The 25,426-nt window shown below is 38.7% G+C and overlaps 4 protein-coding genes across 10 annotated transcripts; 3 read left to right on the top strand and 1 right to left on the bottom strand.

Moving 5' to 3' along the window:
• Positions 1 to 566: 566 nt before the first annotated feature.
• On the top strand, positions 567 to 14,480 carry LOC107780581 (SNF1-related protein kinase catalytic subunit alpha KIN10). 3 transcript variants are annotated; one of them, XM_016601130.2, is made up of 11 exons: positions 567 to 708; positions 1,757 to 1,955; positions 2,096 to 2,280; positions 2,405 to 2,587; positions 2,678 to 2,809; positions 2,880 to 3,065; positions 3,516 to 3,605; positions 3,914 to 3,997; positions 13,203 to 13,328; positions 13,406 to 13,642; positions 13,910 to 14,480. In XM_016601130.2, exons 2-11 carry the CDS (start codon positions 1,772 to 1,774, stop codon positions 14,024 to 14,026), a joined length of 1,524 nt encoding a protein of 507 aa, XP_016456616.1. In that variant the 5' UTR covers positions 567 to 708; positions 1,757 to 1,771; the 3' UTR covers positions 14,027 to 14,480. The 3 variants fall into 3 exon arrangements, with proteins under 3 accessions (XP_016456616.1, XP_016456614.1, XP_016456615.1); XM_016601128.2 differs by lacking the exon at positions 567 to 708 and adding an exon at positions 764 to 918; XM_016601129.2 differs by lacking the exon at positions 567 to 708 and adding an exon at positions 935 to 1,223.
• A 130-nt stretch (positions 14,481 to 14,610) lies between these two features.
• Positions 14,611 to 19,690, top strand: LOC142180337 (uncharacterized). 2 transcript variants are annotated; one of them, XM_075252129.1, is made up of 3 exons: positions 14,611 to 18,313; positions 18,386 to 18,555; positions 18,622 to 19,690. In XM_075252129.1, exons 1-3 carry the CDS (start codon positions 17,525 to 17,527, stop codon positions 18,740 to 18,742), a joined length of 1,080 nt encoding a protein of 359 aa, XP_075108230.1. In that variant the 5' UTR covers positions 14,611 to 17,524; the 3' UTR covers positions 18,743 to 19,690. The 2 variants fall into 2 exon arrangements, with proteins under 2 accessions (XP_075108230.1, XP_075108229.1); XM_075252128.1 differs by having other exon boundaries at positions 14,611 to 18,555.
• Positions 19,691 to 19,821: 131 nt separating this feature from the next.
• LOC142180012 (uncharacterized) lies at positions 19,822 to 21,962 on the bottom strand. Its single transcript, XM_075250929.1, has 6 exons — positions 21,899 to 21,962; positions 21,654 to 21,808; positions 21,444 to 21,578; positions 21,261 to 21,329; positions 21,026 to 21,122; positions 19,822 to 20,931 (listed from the first exon to the last, which is right to left on the bottom strand). Exons 1-6 carry the CDS (start codon positions 21,960 to 21,962, stop codon positions 20,774 to 20,776), a joined length of 678 nt encoding a protein of 225 aa, XP_075107030.1. The 3' UTR covers positions 19,822 to 20,773.
• LOC107761873 (uncharacterized) lies at positions 21,958 to 24,461 on the top strand. 4 transcript variants are annotated; one of them, XM_075252133.1, is made up of 3 exons: positions 21,958 to 22,795; positions 22,868 to 23,675; positions 23,748 to 24,461. In XM_075252133.1, exons 1-3 carry the CDS (start codon positions 22,645 to 22,647, stop codon positions 23,860 to 23,862), a joined length of 1,074 nt encoding a protein of 357 aa, XP_075108234.1. In that variant the 5' UTR covers positions 21,958 to 22,644; the 3' UTR covers positions 23,863 to 24,461. The 4 variants fall into 4 exon arrangements, with proteins under 4 accessions (XP_075108234.1, XP_075108233.1, XP_075108235.1 ...); XM_075252132.1 differs by having other exon boundaries at positions 21,958 to 23,433; positions 23,506 to 23,675; XM_075252134.1 differs by having other exon boundaries at positions 21,958 to 23,671.
• The last annotated feature ends 965 nt before the right edge of the window (positions 24,462 to 25,426 follow it).

Raw genomic sequence — 25,426 nt, 5'->3', positions numbered from 1 at the left:
AATTACTTATTACTACCTTATTTTTACTTATTTAAAATATATTTTATTTTTACGTTTTAAAATGTCAAACGCGGCATTAGGGAGATCACAAGTCACAACATGAAGTTTTAGTATCTAAGCGGGGAGTTAAACGTAATATCATTCTAAACAACAAAAGAGATTAATCTTATTTTTGGGCCAAAAATATTTTATTTTTTTTCAAAAACACTTTTGGCCAAAAATTGAGATTTTTGGTCAAGTTTTTGGAAGGAAAAAGTGCTTTTGAGCAAAAGTAGAAGCAGAAAAAAATAGCTTATTTCAAAAGTATTTTTTTGAGAAGCATTTTTGAAAAAAATATACTTAGAAGCAGTTTTCAAAAGTTTGGTCAAACACTAATTACTGTTTAAAAGTATTTTTTAAATTAGTTAGTCAAACACAAACTACTTCTTACAAATTTTTTTTAATAAAGTACTTTTGATAAAAAAAAATTCTCAAAATAAAACAGGCTATAATATTACGGAGCAAAATCTTAATCAATTATTATAAACATATATTTAATAAATTTTTCCATTTAAGGGTGTCGTACTCATACTATGTAAAGCTCTCCAATATCAATACTGAAGCATTTCCTGACTTCCATCTTTTGTCGAAGCAAACTAATGATTTAACGTTGTTCACAATTTCTATGCTGAAAACAGGAGGAGGTGCGAAGTTGACGAAAACAGAAGAGTGAGTGCGGCGGAGTCTATGACGAAGCCAGGAATTTCATCTAACTAAAAACAATCATATTCAATATATGCTATATATTATTAAAATTTAATATTTTACTTTATATATACGGTATAATTTTCTAAGTACCGCCTTAGCGTTACGTACCTTCGCCCCCGGGCGGAGGCGGCGTAGGATTTGAAGGTGGAGGAACGAATGCTATTTTTGAGAGTAAGAAAGTCTGTTTTTTTGGGTGGCTCAAAAGTTGTTTTCTTTCGTTTTGGAATTATTTGGGATCAAAGCCCATGTGTCTATATTTTATTTGGAATCTCTCGGTGGAGAGCGCATAATGCATAGACGTCCAGTAATCAACAGAAATGCACAAATGAAATTCTTTTGACAAACTTAAGGGCTAAAGTATTGCTGAATCAGATTCTGAAGTCGAGAATTACAAAGCTCCAATCACTTTCCTCACTGTCTGAAATTCTAGACTCTCCTTTTTCCTCTCTTTCCCGAGAAAATTCGCGCATAGCACAGTGAGAAAAACAATTCTTACATTTTCTAGTTCTTTGTTTTAACTTTTATTTTCTGTTAGTTCATATGTAATAATAACAAAATTCTTGGTCTTTGTGATTAATTTTGTACAATTGAGCAAAATCGTGCTTTAAGTCAGTAATTACGGTTTCTGATATGAACTTGATGTGGGTGTTAATTTATTTATTTGATCATTGATTGCGGAATCTTCAAGTTGATAGCTTTTAGTCTTTTTAGATAACGGTAGTACCTGTTGTCTACTGCCGTGTGCTGAAATTCTTGATAATCTTCAAGTTGATAACTTGTCTAGCGGAACTCTCCAAGTTTCTTGGATCGGATTACATGTTCAATAAAATTTGATTTCTTTGATGCTAAAATTGACCTAATCTTATAATATGATACTCTAATGAAGTTGTAAACTTTAGTTAATCTGCTGTGTGTGCAAACTATGTTTTGAGACCGTATCGGCAAATGGATTTACTGAATAGTAGGTATCCAATAGTTTTTGACTAAATTGCTAAGGGTGTTCAATCAGGTGTGCTATAGACAAATGGGTAGCAGAGGTGGTGGAACGACTGATACTCCTTTTCTGAGAAACTACAGGCTAGGAAAAACTCTTGGGCATGGAGCCTTCGGTAAAGTCAAAGTTGCTGAGCATTTGCTGACGGGGCACAACGTGGCTATAAAAATCCTTAACCGTCAAAAAATGAGGAATCTCGGCATGGAGGAAAAACGTATGAAGCTCATGCCTGGGGTAGCATTATGCTATCAACAAAATTGGTTTCTTTTTTATTTGAATCTCGTCTTGGTTTTTCGTTTAAGGATTTAAATGGTTATCCATTTTTTTCTAAAATTTCACTATATTTTTGTGCAGTGAGAAGAGAAATAAGAATATGTAGATTATTTGTGCATCCACATGTCATACGGCTCTATGAAGTGATAGAGACACCAACAGATATATATGTTGTAATGGAGTATGGTAAGTCTGGCGAGCTCTTTGACTATATTATGGAAAAACGCAGGTTACAGGAAGATGAAGCTCGGCATATTTTTCAGCAGGTACAGTTGATTTTTTTCTCTTTGTCATGTGATAGTACAAATGGCAGTCTTAACTGTGGCTTTATCTTTATGTAGTTTAATTTTTCGCTGATCATTATTGCTTGGTTGTTTTGGCTGGGGACAGATTGTTGCCGGTGTAGAGTACTGCCATAGGAATAGGGTGGTTCATCGGGACCTTAAGCCTGAGAATGTGCTTTTGGATGCAAGAGGCAATGTAAAGATAGCAGATTTTGGCTTGAGCAACATTATGCGAGATGGCCATTTTCTGAAGACAAGTTGTGGAAGTCCTAATTATGCGGCTCCTGAGGTGGAAACTTGCACCACTTGTAATCTTTAAGATAAACATTTGTCTTTTGAGCTGGAAGGCCGAAGTCATATCGACAACATTTATTTGCAGGTTGTCTCTGGGAAACTTTATGCTGGTCCGGAGGTAGATGTCTGGGGTTGTGGTGTTATCTTATATGCTCTTCTTTGTGGAAAACTTCCGTTTGAAGATGAGAATATACCTAACCTTTTCAAGAAAATACAGGTACATAGATTGATCTACTTTTGCTGTCTAAGGTAGTGGTTCTTTACATGGTTAACAATGTGTCATTCAGCGTGGAATCTACACCCTTCCGAGTCATCTGTCACCTGGAGCTAGGGATTTGATACCAAGGATGCTAATTGTTGACCCTATGATGCGGACCACCATAGCTGATATTCGTCAGCACCAGTGGTTCAAAATTCATCTTCCTCGGTATTTGGCTGTTCCTCCACCTGATTCTATGCAACTTCTGAAAAAGGTAACTATAACATTATTTTGCTAATAGCAAAAGATTATCTTGTATGATGCTAAAAGTATTCCAATTGATTTTACCCCTTTTTGTCGACCGCTATCTTCAAATCCAACTAGATATGCTGCTGCAAATCTGGAAACTTATACTGGACACTGGACTTTGTGATTTCTCCACTTGTTATTCCTGTATTAATTCAAGTGGTGACATAAAGGTCATCAAGTATACTTCCAAAGGACATCAAATCATTGTTTCCAATCTTCACTTCCTTCTACGAGATCAGGGAAAACTTGTGTATCTTGCAGCTATTGTAGAGGTTCTTGTTTGATTGGAAATATGTCGAGAGCTTATCTCATCTATCCCATATTATTGTCTGTTTGTTAAATACTTGTAGCGTGTAATTCTTTCTATTACCCATCCTTGCTGATACTATAAGCTGTCTTGCGTACAACTTTGCAGCTCGACGAGGAAATTCTCCAGCAAGTAATTAGAATGGGTTTTGATCGAGACCAGTTGCTCGAATCTTTGCAAAAGCGAATGCAAGATGATGTACGTTACTCTGTCTCTAGGCATAGCTGCTTTTCTCTTCTTGTGGTTTTCCTCTACTGCATATGCCTACTAAAAGGGTATTGGAAAAGGATAAATAAGCCAGCAATTGTAGCTATGCTTGTGTTTTACATCTCTACACTGGAAATGAGGGCTTTATGTGTATTTGCTGATCCTTGGGAGGAGTTATATACACTGTGGTTCAACTAAAGTTTGAGGTCACGTTCAATCAAATCGATTACAAAGTGATGAAATGTAGTGAACCTTTTAATTACTTCAGCTTGCTTTATACCTTCATATGTCTGTCTCAGGCTACTGTTGCATACTATCTGCTGTACGACAACCATTCCTTGGCTTCCGGTAGCTATCTAGGAGCTGAGTTTCAGGAATCTATGGTATGCCCTTTCTTATTTTTACAGTCATTATTTCTCGTAGCATAAAGTTTTTGGGCTGGCATTTACTACTGTTTCTGTCAATAAGAAAATGTTAACTACGTTCATGCTGTTGTGTGATTGTCATGGAGCTATTCTACCTGCCGAGTCACTTCAGATAGGAAAAGTACAATTTGTGAAAATCCCATCACAATGAAGAAACTCTGACTACGGACATGCTGCTATCTTTTTGCACAAATAAGGAACAAGAGATGCTACTATGTTCTGCACTTCTCCAACTATGTCCTAATTCTGATTCCCCTACTGATTCTGTTATACCTCTGAACTTCTTACTGATAGTATCAGAGTCTAAAAATAATCTTATAACTCAGAAGTGGCTTATTTTCCAACCTCTTAGGGTTGGGGGAAGAGGTAGCAGTTTTCCTGATATTTGCTTGATTGAATCTATTGGCTTTCTATAAAATGAAGGTGAAAACTGCAAAGCATGTGAAGAGTCAGTCTTTTGTATATGATTAATTTCACAATACACTACTATGGTTCACATTGTCACGTGTTAGGATACGGAACCCGGGTAGTGCGAAAATTAGCCAAACAATGGTATAATGACAATAACAAAGACAATTGAAGTTGATAACAACGACAATTAAAGTAGATAAAGAAGACACAAATTTAACGTGGTTCGGTCAAAGTGACCTACGTCCACAAGCGGAGAGGAGCAATTTACTATAAGAATAAGAGTACAAAAGAGAGTACAAAATTAGAGTAAACACTCTAATTAATCCCAAATACCCTAAGAGAATAACCTCACAAGATCACTCCAAAGAAAGGGTTCACACAAGTGTTTCCCAACATTTAACTCTCATATAAAACACTCTTAATAAAGGAAGAAAGGAAGAAACAAGAAATGAAGACTCAAGTCTTGTTGGTGTGTCTAAAATGAACTAATGGCCTTCCCTTTTATAGGCAAAAAAGTCTTGACCTCTTAGGTGTAAAAGAAGAGATACAACTTGTGCAAATGATGTCCAACACACAATGCAATATTTTTGGGTCCCAAAGAATATTGCCAACAAAGTCTACACTTTGCAAAGATGCTTATGCTTATGTGAGATGGACTCCATTTGATAAAATAATGGCCATATTACAAATCTCCACCTTGGCCTAATTTTGGATGATATAGTAAATTTGCTCCACTTTATCCGCAAAAGCCTCAATAGGCATATGTCAAAATTTAATGCCATCAAAATCAGACAAGTTGTCTGATACCGAAACTGTAGTAGGGCCTATAACAGTGGAGCCCAATAAAGTATACAACGAACCAGATCTGTGTGCTTTCATGATCACACGAGCACCTTGAAAAATTTTCAGAACTCCACCTTCACCAGTGAATTTGCACCCAAGGGATTCTAAAGTGCCCAATGATATGAGATTTTTCTTCAACTCGGGAACATATCTAACATCGGTGAGAGTTCTCACCACATCATCATGCATTCTGACCCGAATTGTACCTTTGCCAATAACGTTACAAGTAACATTGTTACCCAATTGGACAACTCCACCTGCAACTGAATCATATGTAGAAAACAAGTCCCTTCTAGGACACATATGATATGAACAACCGGAATCTAAAATCCACTCATTGTCTAATCTGAAACTAGTTTCAGTTGCTAAAAATATAGTTCCCTCAATCTCATCAGTTGCTACTCTAGCTTCGACGGTGTCAGTATTTTTGTGCTCATTTTTTCTTTCCTTATGCTTTTCTTTATTTTTCAGCTTATAGCATTCGGAGATAATGTGACCTTTCTTATGACAATAGCGACACTGTAAATTATTGTATCTGGATATGGAGTCGGAGTTGCCCCTATCAAACAAGCCAACTTCCGCTTGAGTTCCACTAGCTTCCCCAGTAATATCACTATCTATCTGTTCCTTTGATTTTAAGATAGATTTAATATCCTTATAAGAGATATTATCCTTTGCATAAAGCATAGTATCTCTTATATGCTTAAAAGATGGGGGTAGAGAACAAAGCAGTAACACGGCTTGATCCTCATCTTTAATTTCAGCATCTATATTACTCAAATTCATAAGAATGAAATCAAATGTGTCAAGATGAGAGAGAATAGAGGTACCTTCACCCATACGAATTGTATAAAGCTTCTGCTTCAGGTAAAGTCTATTTTCCACCGTCCTCTTCATATATAAGGTTTTCAATTTTTCCCACATGCCTTTAGTTGTGGTTTCTACAGAAACTTCACGTAAAACCTCATTTGAGAGATTTAAAATAATACCTGCTTTTGCCTTTTTGTCTATGATGGCAAACTCCTCATCCGTCATTTTATCCGGCTTCTTCTCCTTTTCTTGCAACGCCAAGTCTAAGCCATCCTGAATTAGGATAGCTTCCATCTTTAATTGCCACATTCCGAAGTTTGCTCTTCGGTCAAATTTCTCAACATAGGTCTTTGTTAGAGTCATTTTGGCTATTGAAACTAACCCGGTTAGATCCGGCTCTGATACCAATTTGTTAGGATCGGGAACCCGGGTAGTGCGGAAATTAGCCAAACAATGGTATAATGACAATAACAAAGACAATTGAAGTTGATAACAACGACAATTAAAGTAGATAAAAAAGACACAAATTTAACGTGGTTCGGTCAAAGTGACCTACGTCCACAAGCGGAGAGGAGCAATTTACTATAAGAATAAGAGTACAAAAGAGAGTACAAAATTAGAGTAAACACTCTAATTAATCCCAAATACCCTAAGAGAATAACCTTACAAGATCACTCCAAAGAAAGGGTTCACACAAGTGTTTCCCAACATTTAACTCTCATATAAAACACTCTTAATAAAGAAAGAAAGGAAGAAACAAGAAATGAAGACTCAAGTCTTGTTGGTGTGTCTAAAATGAACTAATGGCCTTCCCTTTTATAGGCAAAAAAGTCTTGACCTCTTAGGTGTAAAAGAAGAGATACAACTTGTGCAAATGATGTCCAACACACAATGCAATATTTTTGGGTCCCAAAGAATATTGCCAACAAAGTCTACACTTTGCAAAGATGCTTATGCTTATGTGAGATGGACTCCATTTGATAAAATAATGGCCATATTACAAATCTCCACCTTGGCCTAATTTTGGATGATATAGTAAATTTGCTCCACTTTATCCGCAAAAGCCTCAATAGGCATATGTCAAAATTTAATGCCATCAAAATCAGACAAGTTGTCTGATACCGAAACTGTAGTAGGGCCTATAACAGTGGAGCCCAATAAAGTATACAACGAACCAGATCTGTGTGCTTTCATGATCACACGAGCACCTTGAAAAATTTTCAGAACTCCACCTTCACCAGTGAATTTGCACCCAAGGGATTCTAAAGTGCCCAATGATATGAGATTTTTCTTCAACTCGGGAACATATCTAACATCGGTGAGAGTTCTCACCACATCATCATGCATTCTGACCCGAATTGTACCTTTGCCAATAACGTTACAAGTAACATTGTTACCCAATTGGACAACTCCACCTGCAACTGAATCATATGTAGAAAACAAGTCCCTTCTAGGACACATATGATATGAACAACCGGAATCTAAAATCCACTCATTGTCTAATCTGAAACTAGTTTCAGTTGCTAAAAATATAGTTTCCTCAATCTCATCAGTTGCTACACTAGCTTCGACGGTGTCAGTATTTTTGTGCTCATTTTTTCTTTCCTTATGCTTTTCTTTATTTTTCAGCTTATAGCATTCGGAGATAATGTGACCTTTCTTATGACAATAGCGACACTGTAAATTATTGTATCTGGATATGGAGTCGGAGTTGCCCCTATCAAACAAGCCAACTTCCGCTTGAGTTCCACTAGCTTCCCCAGTAATATCACTATCTATCTGTTCCTTTGATTTTAAGATAGATTTAATATCCTTATAAGAGATATTATCCTTTGCATAAAGCATAGTATCTCTTATATGCTTAAAAGATGGGGGTAGAGAACAAAGCAGTAACACGGCTTGATCCTCATCTTTAATTTCAGCATCTATATTACTCAAATCCATAAGAATGAAATCAAATGTGTCAAGATGAGAGAGAATAGAGGTACCTTCACCCATACGAATTGTATAAAGCTTCTGCTTCAGGTAAAGTCTATTTTCCACCGTCCTCTTCATATATAAGGTTTTCAATTTTTTCCACATGCCTTTAGTTGTGGTTTCTACAGAAACTTCACGTAAAACCTCATTTGAGAGATTTAAAATAATACCTGCTTTTGCCTTTTTGTCTATGATGGCAAACTCCTCATCCGTCATTTTATCCGGCTTCTTCTCCTTTTCTTGCAACGCCAAGTCTAAGCCATCCTGAATTAGGATAGCTTCCATCTTTAATTGCCACATTCCGAAGTTTGCTCTTCGGTCAAATTTCTCAATATAGGTCTTTGTTAGAGTCATTTTGGCTATTGAAACTAACCCGGTTAGATCCGGCTCTGATACCAATTTGTTAGGATCGGGAACCCGGGTAGTGCGGAAATTAGCCAAACAATGGTATAATGACAATAACAAAGACAATTGAAGTTGATAACAACGACAATTAAAGTAGATAAAAAAGACACAAATTTAACGTGGTTCGGTCAAAGTGACCTACGTCCACAAGCGGAGAGGAGCAATTTACTATAAGAATAAGAGTACAAAAGAGAGTACAAAATTAGAGTAAACACTCTAATTAATCCCAAATACCCTAAGAGAATAACCTCACAAGATCACTCCAAAGAAAGGGTTCACACAAGTGTTTCCCAACATTTAACTCTCATATAAAACACTCTTAATAAAGAAAGAAAGGAAGAAACAAGAAATGAAGACTCAAGTCTTGTTGGTGTGTCTAAAATGAACTAATGGCCTTCCCTTTTATAGGCAAAAAAGTCTTGACCTCTTAGGTGTAAAAGAAGAGATACAACTTGTGCAAATGATGTCCAACACACAATGCAATATTTTTGGGTCCCAAAGAATATTGCCAACAAAGTCTACACTTTGCAAAGATGCTTATGCTTATGTGAGATGGACTCCATTTGATAAAATAATGGCCATATTACAAATCTCCACCTTGGCCTAATTTTGGATGATATAGTAAATTTGCTCCACTTTATCCGCAAAAGCCTCAATAGGCATATGTCAAAATTTAATGCCATCAAAATCAGACAAGTTGTCTGATACCGAAACTGTAGTAGGGCCTATAACAGTGGAGCCCAATAAAGTATACAACGAACCAGATCTGTGTGCTTTCATGATCACACGAGCACCTTGAAAAATTTTCAGAACTCCACCTTCACCAGTGAATTTGCACCCAAGGGATTCTAAAGTGCCCAATGATATGAGATTTTTCTTCAACTCGGGAACATATCTAACATCGGTGAGAGTTCTCACCACATCATCATGCATTCTGACCCGAATTGTACCTTTGCCAATAACGTTACAAGTAACATTGTTACCCAATTGGACAACTCCACCTGCAACTGAATCATATGTAGAAAACAAGTCCCTTCTAGGACACATATGATATGAACAACCGGAATCTAAAATCCACTCATTGTCTAATCTGAAACTAGTTTCAGTTGCTAAAAATATAGTTCCCTCAATCTCATCAGTTGCTACTCTAGCTTCGACGGTGTCAGTATTTTTGTGCTCATTTTTTCTTTCCTTATGCTTTTCTTTATTTTTCAGCTTATAGCATTCGGAGATAATGTGACCTTTCTTATGACAATAGCGACACTATAAATTATTGTATCTGGATATGGAGTCGGAGTTGCCCCTATCAAACAAGCCAACTTCCGCTTGAGTTCCACTAGCTTCCCCAGTAATATCACTATCTATCTGTTCCTTTGATTTTAAGATAGATTTAATATCCTTATAAGAGATATTATCCTTTGCATAAAGCATAGTATCTCTTATATGCTTAAAAGATGGGGGTAGAGAACAAAGCAGTAACACGGCTTGATCCTCATCTTTAATTTCAGCATCTATATTACTCAAATCCATAAGAATGAAATCAAATGTGTCAAGATGAGAGAGAATAGAGGTACCTTCACCCATACGAATTGTATAAAGCTTCTGCTTCAGGTAAAGTCTATTTTCCACCGTCCTCTTCATATATAAGGTTTTCAATTTTTCCCACATGCCTTTAGTTGTGGTTTCTACAGAAACTTCACGTAAAACCTCATTTGAGAGATTTAAAATAATACCTGCTTTTGCCTTTTTGTCTATGATGGCAAACTCCTCATCCGTCATTTTATCCGGCTTCTTCTCCTTTTCTTGCAACGCCAAGTCTAAGCCATCCTGAATTAGGATAGCTTCCATCTTTAATTGCCACATTCCGAAGTTTGCTCTTCGGTCAAATTTCTCAACATAGGTCTTTGTTAGAGTCATTTTGGCTATTGAAACTAACCCGGTTAGATCCGGCTCTGATACCAATTTGTTAGGATCGGGAACCCGGGTAGTGCGGAAATTAGCCAAACAATGGTATAATGACAATAACAAAGACAATTGAAGTTGATAACAACGACAATTAAAGTAGATAAAAAAGACACAAATTTAACGTGGTTCGGTCAAAGTGACCTACGTCCACAAGCGGAGAGGAGCAATTTACTATAAGAATAAGAGTACAAAAGAGAGTACAAAATTAGAGTAAACACTCTAATTAATCCCAAATACCCTAAGAGAATAACCTCACAAGATCACTCCAAAGAAAGGGTTCACACAAGTGTTTCCCAACATTTAACTCTCATATAAAACACTCTTAATAAAGAAAGAAAGGAAGAAACAAGAAATGAAGACTCAAGTCTTGTTGGTGTGTCTAAAATGAACTAATGGCCTTCCCTTTTATAGGCAAAAAAGTCTTGACCTCTTAGGTGTAAAAGAAGAGATACAACTTGTGCAAATGATGTCCAACACACAATGCAATATTTTTGGGTCCCAAAGAATATTGCCAACAAAGTCTACACTTTGCAAAGATGCTTATGCTTATGTGAGATGGACTCCATTTGATAAAATAATGGCCATATTACAAATCTCCACCTTGGCCTAATTTTGGATGATATAGTAAATTTGCTCCACTTTATCCGCAAAAGCCTCAATAGGCATATGTCAAAATTTAATGCCATCAAAATCAGACAAGTTGTCTGATACCGAAACTGTAGTAGGGCCTATAACAGTGGAGCCCAATAAAGTATACAACGAACCAGATCTGTGTGCTTTCATGATCACACGAGCACCTTGAAAAATTTTCAGAACTCCACCTTCACCAGTGAATTTGCACCCAAGGGATTCTAAAGTGCCCAATGATATGAGATTTTTCTTCAACTCGGGAACATATCTAACATCGGTGAGAGTTCTCACCACATCATCATGCATTCTGACCCGAATTGTACCTTTGCCAATAACGTTACAAGTAACATTGTTACCCAATTGGACAACTCCACCTGCAACTGAATCATATGTAGAAAACAAGTCCCTTCTAGGACACATATGATATGAACAACCGGAATCTAAAATCCACTCATTGTCTAATCTGAAACTAGTTTCAGTTGCTAAAAATATAGTTCCCTCAATCTCATCAGTTGCTACTCTAGCTTCGACGGTGTCAGTATTTTTGTGCTCATTTTTTCTTTCCTTATGCTTTTCTTTATTTTTCAGCTTATAGCATTCGGAGATAATGTGACCTTTCTTATGACAATAGCGACACTGTAAATTATTGTATCTGGATATGGAGTCGGAGTTGCCCCTATCAAACAAGCCAACTTCCGCTTGAGTTCCACTAGCTTCCCCAGTAATATCACTATCTATCTGTTCCTTTGATTTTAAGATAGATTTAATATCCTTATAAGAGATATTATCCTTTGCATAAAGCATAGTATCTCTTATATGCTTAAAAGATGGGGGTAGAGAACAAAGCAGTAACACGGCTTGATCCTCATCTTTAATTTCAGCATCTATATTACTCAAATCCATAAGAATGAAATCAAATGTGTCAAGATGAGAGAGAATAGAGGTACCTTCACCCATACGAATTGTATAAAGCTTCTGCTTCAGGTAAAGTCTATTTTCCACCGTCCTCTTCATATATAAGGTTTTCAATTTTTCCCACATGCCTTTAGTTGTGGTTTCTACAGAAACTTCACGTAAAACCTCATTTGAGAGATTTAAAATAATACCTGCTTTTGCCTTTTTGTCTATGATGGCAAACTCCTCATCCGTCATTTTATCCGGCTTCTTCTCCTTTTCTTGCAACGCCAAGTCTAAGCCATCCTGAATTAGGATAGCTTCCATCTTTAATTGCCACATTCCGAAGTTTGCTCTTCGGTCAAATTTCTCAACATAGGTCTTTGTTAGAGTCATTTTGGCTATTGAAACTAACCCGGTTAGATCCGGCTCTGATACCAATTTGTTAGGATCGGGAACCCGGGTAGTGCGGAAATTAGCCAAACAATGGTATAATGACAATAACAAAGACAATTGAAGTTGATAACAACGACAATTAAAGTAGATAAAGAAGACACAAATTTAACGTGGTTCGGTCAAAGTGACCTACGTCCACAAGCGGAGAGGAGCAATTTACTATAAGAATAAGAGTACAAAAGAGAGTACAAAATTAGAATAAACACTCTAATTAATCCCAAATACCCTAAGAGAATAACCTCACAAGATCACTCCAAAGAAAGGGTTCACACAAGTGTTTCCCAACATTTAACTCTCATATAAAACACTCTTAATAAAGGAAGAAAGGAAGAAACAAGAAATGAAGACTCAAGTCTTGTTGGTGTGTCTAAAATGAACTAATGGCCTTCCCTTTTATAGGCAAAAAAGTCTTGACCTCTTAGGTGTAAAAGAAGAGATACAACTTGTGCAAATGATGTCCAACACACAATGCAATATTTTTGGGTCCCAAAGAATATTGCCAACAAAGTCTACACTTTACAAAGATGCTTATACTTATGTGAGATGGACTCCATTTGACAAAATAATGGCCATATTACATCACGCTTACTACAAGTTTCAGAACGCTGGTAGTTCAGTTCTCGCTTTACCCAATATTACTTGTTAACTTCCGTACCTATTCCCTAAGTTTAGAGCAATGATTCTTCAAATATCAGGTGACTATTTATTATAGTCTTAAGTATTCCACATTCATTAGGCGGACCTTGTAATTTACTTTCCTGTGTTTCTTCAGGATGGTTATTCCCCTGGGTCGCTTCCAAATCTTGATCGACAGCTGTCTGCTGAGAATGGAACCTCTCAAGCAGCGAGTTTGAGACACTCATTTTCCAAAGAGAAAAAATGGCTAGTTGGACTTCAGGTTAGTTTTCTTGTAGTATATGTAATGGAAATAAGTTTGAATAATTTCCTCTATTTCATTGTTGATTACTTTGTCAGTCTCCAGCAAATCCACGGGAGATCATGAATCAGGTTCTTGGAACTCTGCATGAACTAAATGTTCGATGGAAAAAAGTTGGGCACTACAATATGAAGTGTTTATGGTGTCAGTGTCACGGTCTTGATCATCTTAAGAGCATGGCCAGCAATCATGTGAATAATTATCAGTTTATTAGCAATGCAACTTCCATGAGTACACATTTACAGCCACAAACCGCTTTGAAGTTTGAAATGCAGGTATCATTATCTTTCTTTGTTTCATTATCTTTTACTCTCAACGTAGTGGTAATTCGATGAATTTGTGAACTGATGCATAAATTTGGATTTTGCTAACGATAGTCAAGTCTAATTTATCCTTTATGACCTAGCTTCGGGTATTGAATTACATCCATCTTTGAACTTGTGTTAACCAAATTACGATATTCCATTGATTCTACTAGTAGGAGCTTTTTTAGTTTTTTATGTAGATCTCTCTAATGTGGATTTGCATAAATACTATCACAGCTCTACAAAACTCAGAACGATAGATACCTGCTTGATCTCCAAAGAATTAGCGGTCCACAGTTCCTCTTCCTGGATTTTTGTGCTGTTTTCATTATGCAGCTGAAGGCACCACAATAATTGGAAAGGAAAAACAATGTCTAGAGCCAGTGGCGGATCCATTGGGTAAAGTGAGGTACACCTGAACCCATGCACTTAGCCAAAATTCTCAAAAAAAATAATATATACATATATTTGGTGGAACATGGTTATATATCTTAATGTGCACCCTATCCACAATGAATTGGATGGGGCACTGAAGGCTCTGGTTATTCATACAATCACTTGAATCGTGAAAAAGAAAATTAATCTAATCTCAACTGATCACCTATCGCTTTATTTGTATATGAACCAAAACTTCGTTACTTGAACCAAATTAAACCTAAAATCGACCAAAAACTGAATGCATACTCGTATTTGTGGTCAGTGATATATGATAATTAAGGATGTTGGTGCACTCATGGTTTTCAGAGAAAATGTGTATTTTGTACACAATGAAAACTTTGTTGTATATCAATTTGGTGGTTTTCTGCTATTTCTTTCATATAATTACAATTTTGTGTTCATGTTTCGATGGTTCGGTCTTTTCAAATTTCAACAAGATTATTAAAAACACAAGCTAAAATTCTACGTATCATTGTATCACTTGATAGTTGATGCCCTATATAAGTATTCATCTTCATATATTACAGATGAATGTCACTTAGTTCCATCGGTTTTTAATGAAACATATTGAATCTAGTATTCCTTTTTCTCTGCCTTGGTAACTGTCATATTTAAAGCTTTTAAGACATAAAAAGCACCCATGGTAGTTTCTTGTCAATAAAATTTTAAACTAATTAAAATGGATCGAATAACGAGTAATGTTAACATTGCAATGGAAATTGGCCAAGTACCTTTTATCAAGCAAAGGTAGGAGAAGGACAAACGAGTTCTTCAACTCCACCTCTGGCTATAACTCTAAGCTATAGTGTTAAGCTTTTGAAGTGAATTCAGTGGGAGACCAACAAAGGAAAAACCAAGGCGTTAAAAAACAAGTCGAGCTTTCATGCTAATAAACTTTTCATTCTAGTTTCCTAACAAAGCTGATTTTAGGCAATTGAAAAATTAATATGGATATATAAGAGATGATAACTTGCTTGGAAAATATATTGTCAACATTAGGTTTCTAATTAGCATAGAAACTAACCATCAGATACCATTCTAAATTTCGCACACCAAGCTGGTCAATTTTGAACTTCTCAAATTCTTCATTTTTTCAGATTAACGAAGAGACACTTGATTACTATACTGATTTGTATGTTTAATTGTGGTAGGGCATAAGGTCCCTAACATTAAAACGGATTTTTGTCTTTTAATATTTTGCTTTTGATCTTGCTTTTATAATACTTAGTTACTCGGCACGTGCGTTGCACATGTATGTCGAGTCATGTAGTATACACTTTGTATAAAATAATATCAATATTATTAAAATAAAAAATTTATTTTATAATAAATACATACGAAAGAATAAAATACAAGTTTCTCTTAATGTTCCATATAAATATAGATCACCAAAAATCAAACTATTCATATTTTTTTGTTGCCGAGCATAATGCATAAAACATTAATATGTTATGATTTTCTCAAAGTCTCAAGATATATCACATTCATGATAAAGGGTCACCAAACTTTAAATACTATCTAAATGAAAACACAAGTTTATTCTCATGATCTCACAAAAAAAAATAAAAAATCAAGTGGAGCATTAATGTAAGTTTAATTTATATCTTACAAACCTTGGAAATAATCTTTCATATAATTTCATGCATGCTATCAAACTGTACCAAATTAATCAATTTCATATGATACAAGGAATATAATTGTTTACCGAAAAAATCGGTTAACGTTAGATTTTATGTATGGTTCTAATGGTATGTGATACAATTTGACATAAATCGTGAAGAGAAGTAGAAATACTTAGATTCTTAGCTTATGAGAATGCAAACAATAGGGAATGAGAATGAATGAGATAAAAGCTAACACAAAGGGATATTTTTCAATCTGGGAAATGATTTCTTTTTGTCTGTCCCTTTAGCTTACACGCATTCCCCCTTTTATAGAAGAGGGTCATCACAAAAAAAGACAATAAAATAAGGCATATAGTGGAAGGCCCGTGATGACTTGTCTCTTCCTTGATTCCTGCCAAGATTCTCTCTCTTGGTGCGGTCGCAACGACTTTTGCCTGTGGGCTCGATACTGGCTCAAACTCGTTACTGGGTCGGGTCCTTCGGTCTTGGCTCGAGTTCGACCTTCAAGATGGGCGTCGAGCATTTCTGACCTCGAAGCAGTGCCTTGCGGATCGATTCGTTCACGAGCTCGATAGAGGTATCGAGCCAACTCCTTGAACGACCTTCGGACTCGAGGCTCGATAATACCGAACTCGGAGCTAACTCCCAGAAATCTCGTTCCGACTCATTCCGACTCTTTAACACTCGAACTTGATCGAACGTAGGAAGGTCGAAATTTATTTTGACCGTATACAGATAGTCCCCTCTTTTCTCACGAAGGATGCGGTGAGAATCGATGCGATTTTTGGTGGTTCGATCGCGACATAAGCCGACGTTCTCACAGGGATCGATTATGACGTATGTGATAGCTGTCCTATCGAATCAGCCTTTCAAGGTATTTAATGCTTGTCAGATGGTGGTCGGCCACCTGTGATATTGAACCGTCACGACGCGAGCCTATAAATAGCTTTTCTATCTATCATTTACTTCTTTCACGCGTTCACTCTCCCAAATTTTCTCGTCTTTTCTTCCTTTCTTGTTGCTACCAGAGTTTTGGTAGCATCAATTTTTTACTTTTCTTCATCTTTCTTCCTTCCATATCAATGGCCAAGACTTTTAAAACTGTGCCTCAGAAGGAGAAAGCTTCTTCTTCACGGTCGTTCGACGACAAGGCGCCGGTGGAGTCGTCCACTTTTGACTATATTCCCGGCCCGTGTACTCTAAGGATCGATTTTAAGATTGAGAATCCTTCATCCGTCCTGGGTCGATGCGAGCACGTGTCGAAGTATATGTGCTCTATAACGAAGGGTCATCTCGAGGCTGTTAGAAAAGACTGCAACTGCGGTTCCGAGGTTATGTTGCAAGTTCCATCCCCCAAAGGGAGCGTCGTCACCCATGTGGAGGGATTTTTAAGTGTTTACACTTATCCCTTCACATTGGGTCTGGTCGACCCAGTGATCATCGATTTTTGTAAGAGATATCAGGTCACCCTTGGTCAGATTCATCCCTCTCTATGGCGTATAGTAATCCTACTTCGCTTCTTCTCCACCAAAGCCGGGGGCTGAATTTTACCCTGAACCACCTCATACGTCTGTATCGACCTCAAATCTTTCGAGGATTAATCAGACTTCATCGTCGGGCATCGAAGGCTTTGATGTCGAGTATCGATGAAGACAAGGATCGGCGTTGGATAGGGTGTTACATTTGGGTGAGGACCCGTGACCTCATTCCGGAAGAGAAGATGTCATTCCCCGAGGAATAGAATTTTGATCGTAAGTTGTTCTCATAAGACTTTGGCTTTTTTTTAAAAATGTTTTCTTCCCGATATACAGCTTCCCCTTGGATACCACAAGAAGTGCCCGACCTCGAGGATCGGGTTCGGAAGTTAGCCCCGACTTTCTCTTATGCCGAACGTGCTTGGCGTGATTTGGCTAAAGGCAGATGGGAAGCCAAGAACCATGGTAAGGTTTTACTTCTCGTTTCCTTCGAAGCGCTCTTTGTGCTCTATTCGTTACCGATTTCCTTTTATGCAGGCGTAACCAAGGACGTCGCTTTGAGGCCTTCGAGCGGTGAAGAAGGAAATGAGTCCCCTGTCCCGAAATCGGGGAAAGACAAAAAGTGCAAAGCTGCCTCTCGATTAGAGGGCCCCAAGCCCAAAACTCGAAGGGTGAGGAGGAAAGTAATTGCCCTTTTGATCGACTCGGTCCAACGACTGAGAGAAGAGGAAGAAGGAGAGGGAGAAGAAGAGGAAGAAGGAGGTTCCTCGGCTTTGGTGTCCCGATCTGCCAGAGCTATCGATGTCACCGAAGCTCCTGAACCGATGGCAGTTGTATCGGTCGGGGTTGACTCCGGGATCCCGAGTCTTGATCGGAACGCCCCGAGTAATTTTCTTGGGACTATGACAGTGGTTTATTCGCCTTCTCTTCCCACTTTTTCCGAGGAGGAATTAAAGGAAGCTCGAGAATTGAAGATCCCCGATGTGGGCGGAGGCTCTAGTGCAGGGGATCCTTTTCGGGATTGCTTTACCATAGTCGGTGATGCTTCTGACATTGGGGACGCTTCTCTTCTACTGGAAGAGGCCCAACGTTTCATTACTCGGGTAACGATTTTACTATACTTGGTTTCTTTGTTCTTTTCCGAGTTTGACTTGTGTTCTTTCCCTACTGTGCAGGCCATTAGTAGATTTCGGGTCGATTTTGGGCAGTGTGAGGTCGAGCTTCAGAAGGTCTCGGGGGAGAGAGATGCCTTGCGGCTTCTTTGCAACCAGAAGGACGAGGCTATAAAGGACCTCCAAGCGGATTTGGCAAGGCTCGTGAAGAAGGGGCCGAGCTTGACAAGCAGGTGAGCCTCGTTCTGTTAAAGTATGGGTTTGACTCGACTGTGGAAGTTAACCCTTCGTTGTCTCAGCTGCAGCAAAATGTTGAAAAGATCGGGTCACTTCGGGAGGAAGTCGATCAAATCAAAGTTGAATGTAATCGGTGGAAGGAGACTATCGATCGCCTGGCTGCGGAAAAAGAGACCATTTTGACCAACTTACTATCGGCCGATGTCCAGCTTTGAAACATTAAGGAAAAGGGTTCGACTCAAGATAAGAAGATTGAGGAGCTTGAAGCCCAGCTTGCTGAGGCCAAGGCCGAGGTTGAGTCATCGAAAATCTTAGCGGATAAGTCCATTGCCGTGTACCGGACTGATGCCGAGGCTGCTCAGATGGAGGCACGAGAGGCGGCGGATACTGCCGACGCCCGAGCACATTGGATTGCTGAACTTGCTAAATGTAGGTCTCGGAGGGAGACCCTCGAGGGGATACATGTTCGGGGTTTTGACCTTACCGAAGAAATGGGTGGTGCAGAAACTTGTATGGGTGGGGGGCAGTGGGGTGGGGGGAAGAAATGGGTGGTGCAGAAAAAAAAACAGAAATTTGAAAATTACAAAAAAAAAAGCTTTTTTTTTGTGCGGGGTGGTGGGGTGGGGGTGGGTGGTGCAGAAAAACGAAAAAACAGAAATTTAAAATTACAAAAAAAAAGTAAAAAAAAAACTTTTTTTGCGGGGGTGTAGGGTGGGTGGTGACGGAAAAGAAAAACTGAAATTTGAAAAAAAAAAGCCTTTTTGGAGAGAGGGGTGGGGTTAGGTGGGTGGGTGTGAGGGTGTGGGGTGGGTGGGTGAGGGTGGGGAAGGTTGAGAAGGAGTTTTAGAAAATATTTTTCCTTCTCTTGATAAGGAAAACATTATCCTCCAATTGGAGGAAAATGAGTTCATAAGGAAAATGTTTTCCAAAACATTTAAGCCAACCAAACATGGGAAAATATTTTCCAGAAAATGTTTCTCTTCGTACCAAACACACCCTTTATCTAACTTGTGAGGGAGGTATTACTGTCTAGAGAGGTATTCAATTGGTAAAGTGTAGAGAAAGCACATATTTACAATCATTAGTACAGTGTGTTCTTTAAGGAGTTAAATGAATGGCATCCTCTTTATACTCTAGGACTATCAAACTCTATGTAGCACAGATACAGATATTAGATTCATGGTAACTTGTGGGTACAGCAGTTATCTCTTTTTCCAGTTTTTCTTGTAAAAAGCATTTCCTGCTAGATCAAACACTTTCGTATCCCAAAAGAAAATAAATAAAGGGAGCTGCTAAAGATCTATATCGAACTTACACCATGACTCAACTAGACTAGGCAAAATTATGTCACCGCAGAGAGAACTTTCACTAATAAAGAAGTGCACCCACCACCCAGGGATGGATGAGACACCAATGCAACAGCAAAACAGGAATAACACCAGCGGCGGATGCACATGGATACAAGTGGTGTAACGTGACATCGCTTCGCCGAAAAATTCACTAAATATATTTATAAATGACAAATTAAAAAAGAAATAACAGATAAATAAGACTAGAATGACATCATTTGACCATGGGAGGTGCTCCATTCCGGCAATAATATTGGATTACTACACAAATGTGTTGACACGGGTTAGATTCTCCAGCTGTGCTTCATCCAGTTTTTTTTCGCCTTTTACTTTTTTCCCTTTTTATAACTAACACCAAGAAGAGTCTTAAAATGACACTGAACATGGAAAGACAGTTCAGAAATCCAAGAAAAAAAGTTAAAACAAAAAAAGACAAATCAATCATTGCTCTAAAAAACTTCATTATTAAGGATAAAGAATTTTAAAATCAAGAACTCTTGTTTAAATTTCTCAATAAATTATTAAAAATTCCCGTATCATTTATTCAAGAAAAAGAAAAGTCGTTGAAGACATATATTTTATTAATGTATTTGAATGTTTTTTATTAAGATAGTTTTTATAGTAATTTTTTTCATTTGTTCACCTTATTAAATATGACACTACTTACATAAAATTCTATGTACACCACTGCATAACACTATAACAGCGGGGTAAGAAACATGAGACAGTCATCCAAAGGCTGATAGAGGCTAGAGAAAGAGCTTTAATTGCTTGCTTCAAAGGAGCTACCGAGGGAGCTGATCATACAATTAGAGACCTCTCGCCCTAATCTCATCTGATGGACTAATTCTATTGCTAATAAAATCTAATAAATAATACACCCGATCAGAGTAGAACAAGAACAACAAGAAGAAGAAAACCTGAAGGGAGATAGTTCTTCAGGAAATTGTAAGACATCTTTCTTGATCCCTTTTGATGATTGTGCAGCAAGTTCCATGAGAATTGCTGAAACAAGAAGTAAATCTACAAGAACCAAAAAAGGAACTACTAAGAAAATAGAAAGTAAAAGAGCCTCAAAAGAATAAGGAAGCAAGAAAAAACATAAAGATATACACACGCGGTCCTAACCAAGCCATTCTCGTGGCAAATAGCGAACCAAACAGCTGGCCAAGTGTAGCACCAGCACCAATAAACCCAAACAATCTTAAACCTGACTGCATAAGGAAAAAGTTAAATCATATCTCAAAATTTACTACCATTAAGGCAAGGCACTCAATTAAATCCATTTAACTTCCCTTCTGTGGGAGGTGATATCTGTTTAAACTTATCGAATCAATCGGAGACATAATTACCTCACTATCCATCACATCAATAACTCTAGCCCAAGTTGAAGATATAGTAATAAGATTAAGCAAAGCAACCTGAGAAACAATGATGCAAGAACCTTATTCAGGAGACAAGCATCAAAGAATCGATAAAAAAAAATACTATTAGAAGTTATTGCAATAGTTGAGAATTAAAGCCAAAGCATTTACCCAAAGAAACAAGCCAATTCTCACTGACACGTAAAACCACCCACGGTTGCTCCAACTTGCCGAGTTTGGAGTATTCGTGTGACCGACTTTCACTTTTAGTTCCTGTTTTATGGTTGAGGACACAGAGAACAGTCCCTGCATTATTACCATTTTTCATCAAAACAGTTGACTGAATCATCAAAAAGTGGCTGCCAAATTGTGAAGTTGTACCTTGATATTAAATGGTGAACTTCCGGGAGTAGAAGAAAGCCACAAGACGTAGAATGCAACAAGAGTGACCCCAAAAAACCTGTGTATCAAGACCAAAGCCTGGAATTTAAAAAAGCGACCATTACAGATGACATTTAAAAAGATCCAAAACAACCCTAAATCAGTTTCCAACGCTCCAAGTTGGTTTCACCACACAAGAAGGCAGTAAGTAACTGAAGCTAATTCACAGCATTAGACAACAAAACAGTGTGTATAATTTGATATCCTTATGTCATAGAGTGTCAAGATTTTCAATTTCTTGCTTCTCATTAAAAATATAGCCAGATAATTTTGCTGTCACGGATGCATTCAATATTATACCAACTAGGCACAATTATCATTTATCAAATACACATATGAAACAATAAATTTACAGGTACAATAGAATAGTATATTGTGGTCAAATGGAAACCACCAAAAGACAACTACTTTATGCTTAATACTGATGGTGCAGCAAACACTAATCTTAGGCATGGAGGCATAAGAGGAGTTATTCGAAATGCAAATAGGGAAGGGATTGTAGGCTATGCTAAAAGCATAATAGAGACAACACACACTCGTGCAGAATTACTAGTACTCTGTTATGAACGAGATTGGCCAGAAGACTAAGTTGAAGGGCCAGTTTGGAATATTAGAAAACTTTGTGTGGGACCCGGGCAAGAAGACTAAGGTGAAGGGCTTAATAAAAAGAGAATCGATGCTGTAAAAAGGGTATGCGTATTGTTGAGTAAAATGTCTGCTTCTCCTCATCTCCCTTCTCTAGTGTCTGTATACTCTCACCCTCATTCCAAGTCTGAGCTTCTCATCCCTTCTTCTCTATCCTTTATATTGGATGGTGCGTTACATTTGGGTGAGGACCCGTGACCTCATTCCGGAAGAGTAGATGCCATTCCCCGAGGAATGGAATTTCGATCGTAAGTTGTTCTCATAAGACTTCGGCTTTTTTTTTAAAATGTTTTCTTCCCGATATACAGCTTCCCCTTGGATACCACAAGAAGTGCCCGACCTCGAAGATTGGGTTCGGAAGTTAGCCCCGACTTTCTCTTATGCCGAACGTGCTTGGCGTGATTTGGCTAAAGGCAGATGGGAAGCCAAGAACCATGGTAAGGTTTTACTTCTCGTTTCCTTCGAAGCGCTCTTTGTGCTCCATTCATTACCGATTTCCTTTTATGCAGGCGTAACCAAGGACGCCGCTTTGAGGCCTTCGAGCGGTGAAGAAGGAAATGAGTCCCCTGTCCCGAAATCGGGGAAAGACAAAAAATGCAAAGCTGCCTCTCGATTAGAGGGCCCCAAGCCCAAAACTCGAAGGGTAAGGAGGAAAGCTATTGCCCTTTTGATCGACTCGGTCCAACGACTGAGAGAAGAGGAAGAAGGAGAGGAAGAAGAAGAGGAAGAAGGAGGTTCCTCGGCTTTGGTGTCCCGATCTGCCAGAGCTATCGATGTCACCGAAGCTCCTGAACCGATGGCAGTTGTACCGGTCGGGGTTGACTCCGGGATCCCGAGTCTTGATCGGAATGCCCCGAGTAATTTGCTTGGGACTATGACAGTGGTTTATTCGCCTTCTCTTCCCACTTTTTCCGAGGAGGAATTAAAGGAAGCTCGAGAATTGAAGACCCCCGATGTGGGCAAAGGCTCTAGTGCAGGGGATCCTTTTCGGGATTGCTTTACCATAGTCGGTGATGCTTCTGACATTGGGGACGCTTTTCTTCTACTGGAAGAGGCCCAACGTTTCATTACTCGGGTAACGATTTTACTATACTTGGTTTCTTTGTTCTTTTCTGAGTTTGACTTGTGTTCTTTCCCTACTGTGCAGGCCATTAGTAGATTTCGGGTCGATTTTGGGCAGTGTGAGGTCGAGCTTCAGAAGGTCTCGGGGGAGAGAGATGCCTTGCGGCTTCTTTGCAACCAGAAGGACGAGGCTATAAAGGACCTCCAAGCGGATTTGGCAAGGCTCGTGAAAAAGGGGCCGAGCTTGACAAGTAGGTGAGCCTCGTTCTGTTAAAGTATGGGTTTGACTCGACTGTGGAAGTTAACCCTTCATTGTCTCAACTGCAGCAAAAGGTTGAAAAGATCGGGTCACTTCGGGAGGAAGTCGATCAAATCAAAGTTGAATGTAATCGGTGGAAGGAGACTATCGATCGCTTGGCTGCGGAAAAAGAGATCATTTTGACCAACTTACTATCGGCCGATGTCCAGCTTTGAAACGTTAAGCAAAAGGGTTTGACTCAAGATAAGAAAATTGAGGAGCTTGAAGCCCAGCTTGCTGAGGCCAAGGCCGAGGTTGAGTCGTTGAAAATCTTAGCGGATAAGTCCATTGCCGTGTACCGGGCTGATGCCGAGGCTGCTCAGATGGAGGCACGAGAGGCGGCGGATACTGCCGACGCCCGAGCACATTGGATTGCTGAACTTGCTAAATGTAGGTCTCGGAGGGAGACCCTCGAGGAGATACATGTTCGGGGTTTTGACCTTACCGAAGAAATAAAAGAGGCATAAGAGCTCGAGGCTGAAGCTAAAGCTTTAGCTTCTGATGGCGACGATGTTGACGATGGCGATAGCAAGAGCGGATCCGAGTATAGGGGAGAGCCTGACAGAGAAGCAAACATCCCTAATGATGATCAGGAAGCATAGTTCATAATGTTTTTATTCAATCATGTATAAATTTTTGTATATAGACAACTTTGGCCGATTTGTGAAGACTTGATGCGTGCCTTATAAACGTTTTCACAAGGATCTTAACAATTCAATCAAATTTGGATTTTGTAGTTTCTATTATTGACTTGTTCGAAGTGACGTATCCCTTGGGATTACTATTTGAGTTAATGATTCGAACTTGAAGGAATATAATCTGAAGGCGTAATAGTCGAGTGAGTGCTTGCTCGAACTCGAAAAAAGTAGCCCGTAGGCTTAGCAGTCGAGTAAATGATTCGAACTCGATGCAATGTAGCCAGTACGCGTAATGGTCGATGTAGCCCGTAGGCTTAGTGGTCGAGTGAGTGCTTGCTCGAACTCGAAAAAAGTAGCTCGTAGGCTTAGCAGTCGAGTGAATGATTCGAACTCGATGCAATGTAACCCGTAGGCGTAATGGTCGACGTAGCCCGTAGGCTTAGTGGTCGAGTGAGTGCTTGCTCGAACTCGAAAAAAGTAGCCCGTAGGCTTAGCAGTCGAGTGAATGATTCGAACTCGATGCAATGTAGCTCGTAGGCGTAATGGTCGACGTAGCCCATAGGCTTAGTGATCGAGTGAGTGCTTGCTAGAACTCGAAAAAAGTAGCCTGTAGGCTTAGCAGTCGAGTGAATGATTCGAACTCAATGCAATGTAGCCCGAAGACGTAATGGCCGACGTAGCCCGTAGGCTTAGTGGTCGAGTGAGTGCTTACTCACTCCCGAAAAAAGTAGCCCGTAGGCTTAGCAGCCGAGTGAATGGTTTGAACTCGATGTAATGTAGCCCATAGGCATAATCGGTCGATTTTAACTTGGTTCTGTTTGTATAATAAATCTCCAAATAAAGGAATTTTCCTTGGATATAAGATGCCGATAAAGAAGAGAACTTTCTTCGTACGTTATTATACATGTGTTCATTTTCTGCACCTGGGTTCGGGCCAATCTATATGAGCATGGTTTGTTTCGACCATTTGGCTCTTACAATTTTTCCTATTGGGACTGTCACGACCCCAAATTCCCCCCGTAGGATGTCGTGATGGCCCCTAGTCTCTAAGACTAGGTAAGCCTATCAAT

Source organism: Nicotiana tabacum, chromosome 4 (assembly GCF_000715075.1).
Source record: "Nicotiana tabacum cultivar K326 chromosome 4, ASM71507v2, whole genome shotgun sequence".
Classification (NCBI taxonomy): domain Eukaryota; kingdom Viridiplantae; phylum Streptophyta; class Magnoliopsida; order Solanales; family Solanaceae; genus Nicotiana; species Nicotiana tabacum.
This window is presented reverse-complemented; position numbering and strand designations above follow the sequence as displayed.

Coding starts and splice junctions, on each gene's coding strand:
- LOC142180337 (XM_075252128.1), top strand. CDS start 17,525: ATGTTTTCTTCCCGATATACAGCTTCCCCTTGGATACCACAAGAAGTG. Junction 18,556..18,621: donor GGGCCGAGCTTGACAAGCAG/GTGAGCCTCGTT, acceptor TCGTTGTCTCAG/CTGCAGCAAAATGTTGAAAA.
- LOC142180012 (XM_075250929.1), bottom strand. CDS start 21,962: ATGAGAAGCAAGAAATTGAAAATCTTGACACTCTATGACATAAGGATA. Junction 21,330..21,443: donor GAATTGGCTTGTTTCTTTGG/GTAAATGCTTTG, acceptor ATTGTTTCTCAG/GTTGCTTTGCTTAATCTTAT. Junction 21,123..21,260: donor TTGATGTGATGGATAGTGAG/GTAATTATGTCT, acceptor TTCCTTATGCAG/TCAGGTTTAAGATTGTTTGG.
- LOC107761873 (XM_075252130.1), top strand. CDS start 22,645: ATGTTTTCTTCCCGATATACAGCTTCCCCTTGGATACCACAAGAAGTG. Junction 23,676..23,747: donor GGGCCGAGCTTGACAAGTAG/GTGAGCCTCGTT, acceptor TCTCAACTGCAG/CAAAAGGTTGAAAAGATCGG.
- LOC107780581 (XM_016601128.2), top strand. Junction 2,810..2,879: donor ACCTTTTCAAGAAAATACAG/GTACATAGATTG, acceptor TGTGTCATTCAG/CGTGGAATCTACACCCTTCC. Junction 13,329..13,405: donor AATGGCTAGTTGGACTTCAG/GTTAGTTTTCTT, acceptor TTACTTTGTCAG/TCTCCAGCAAATCCACGGGA.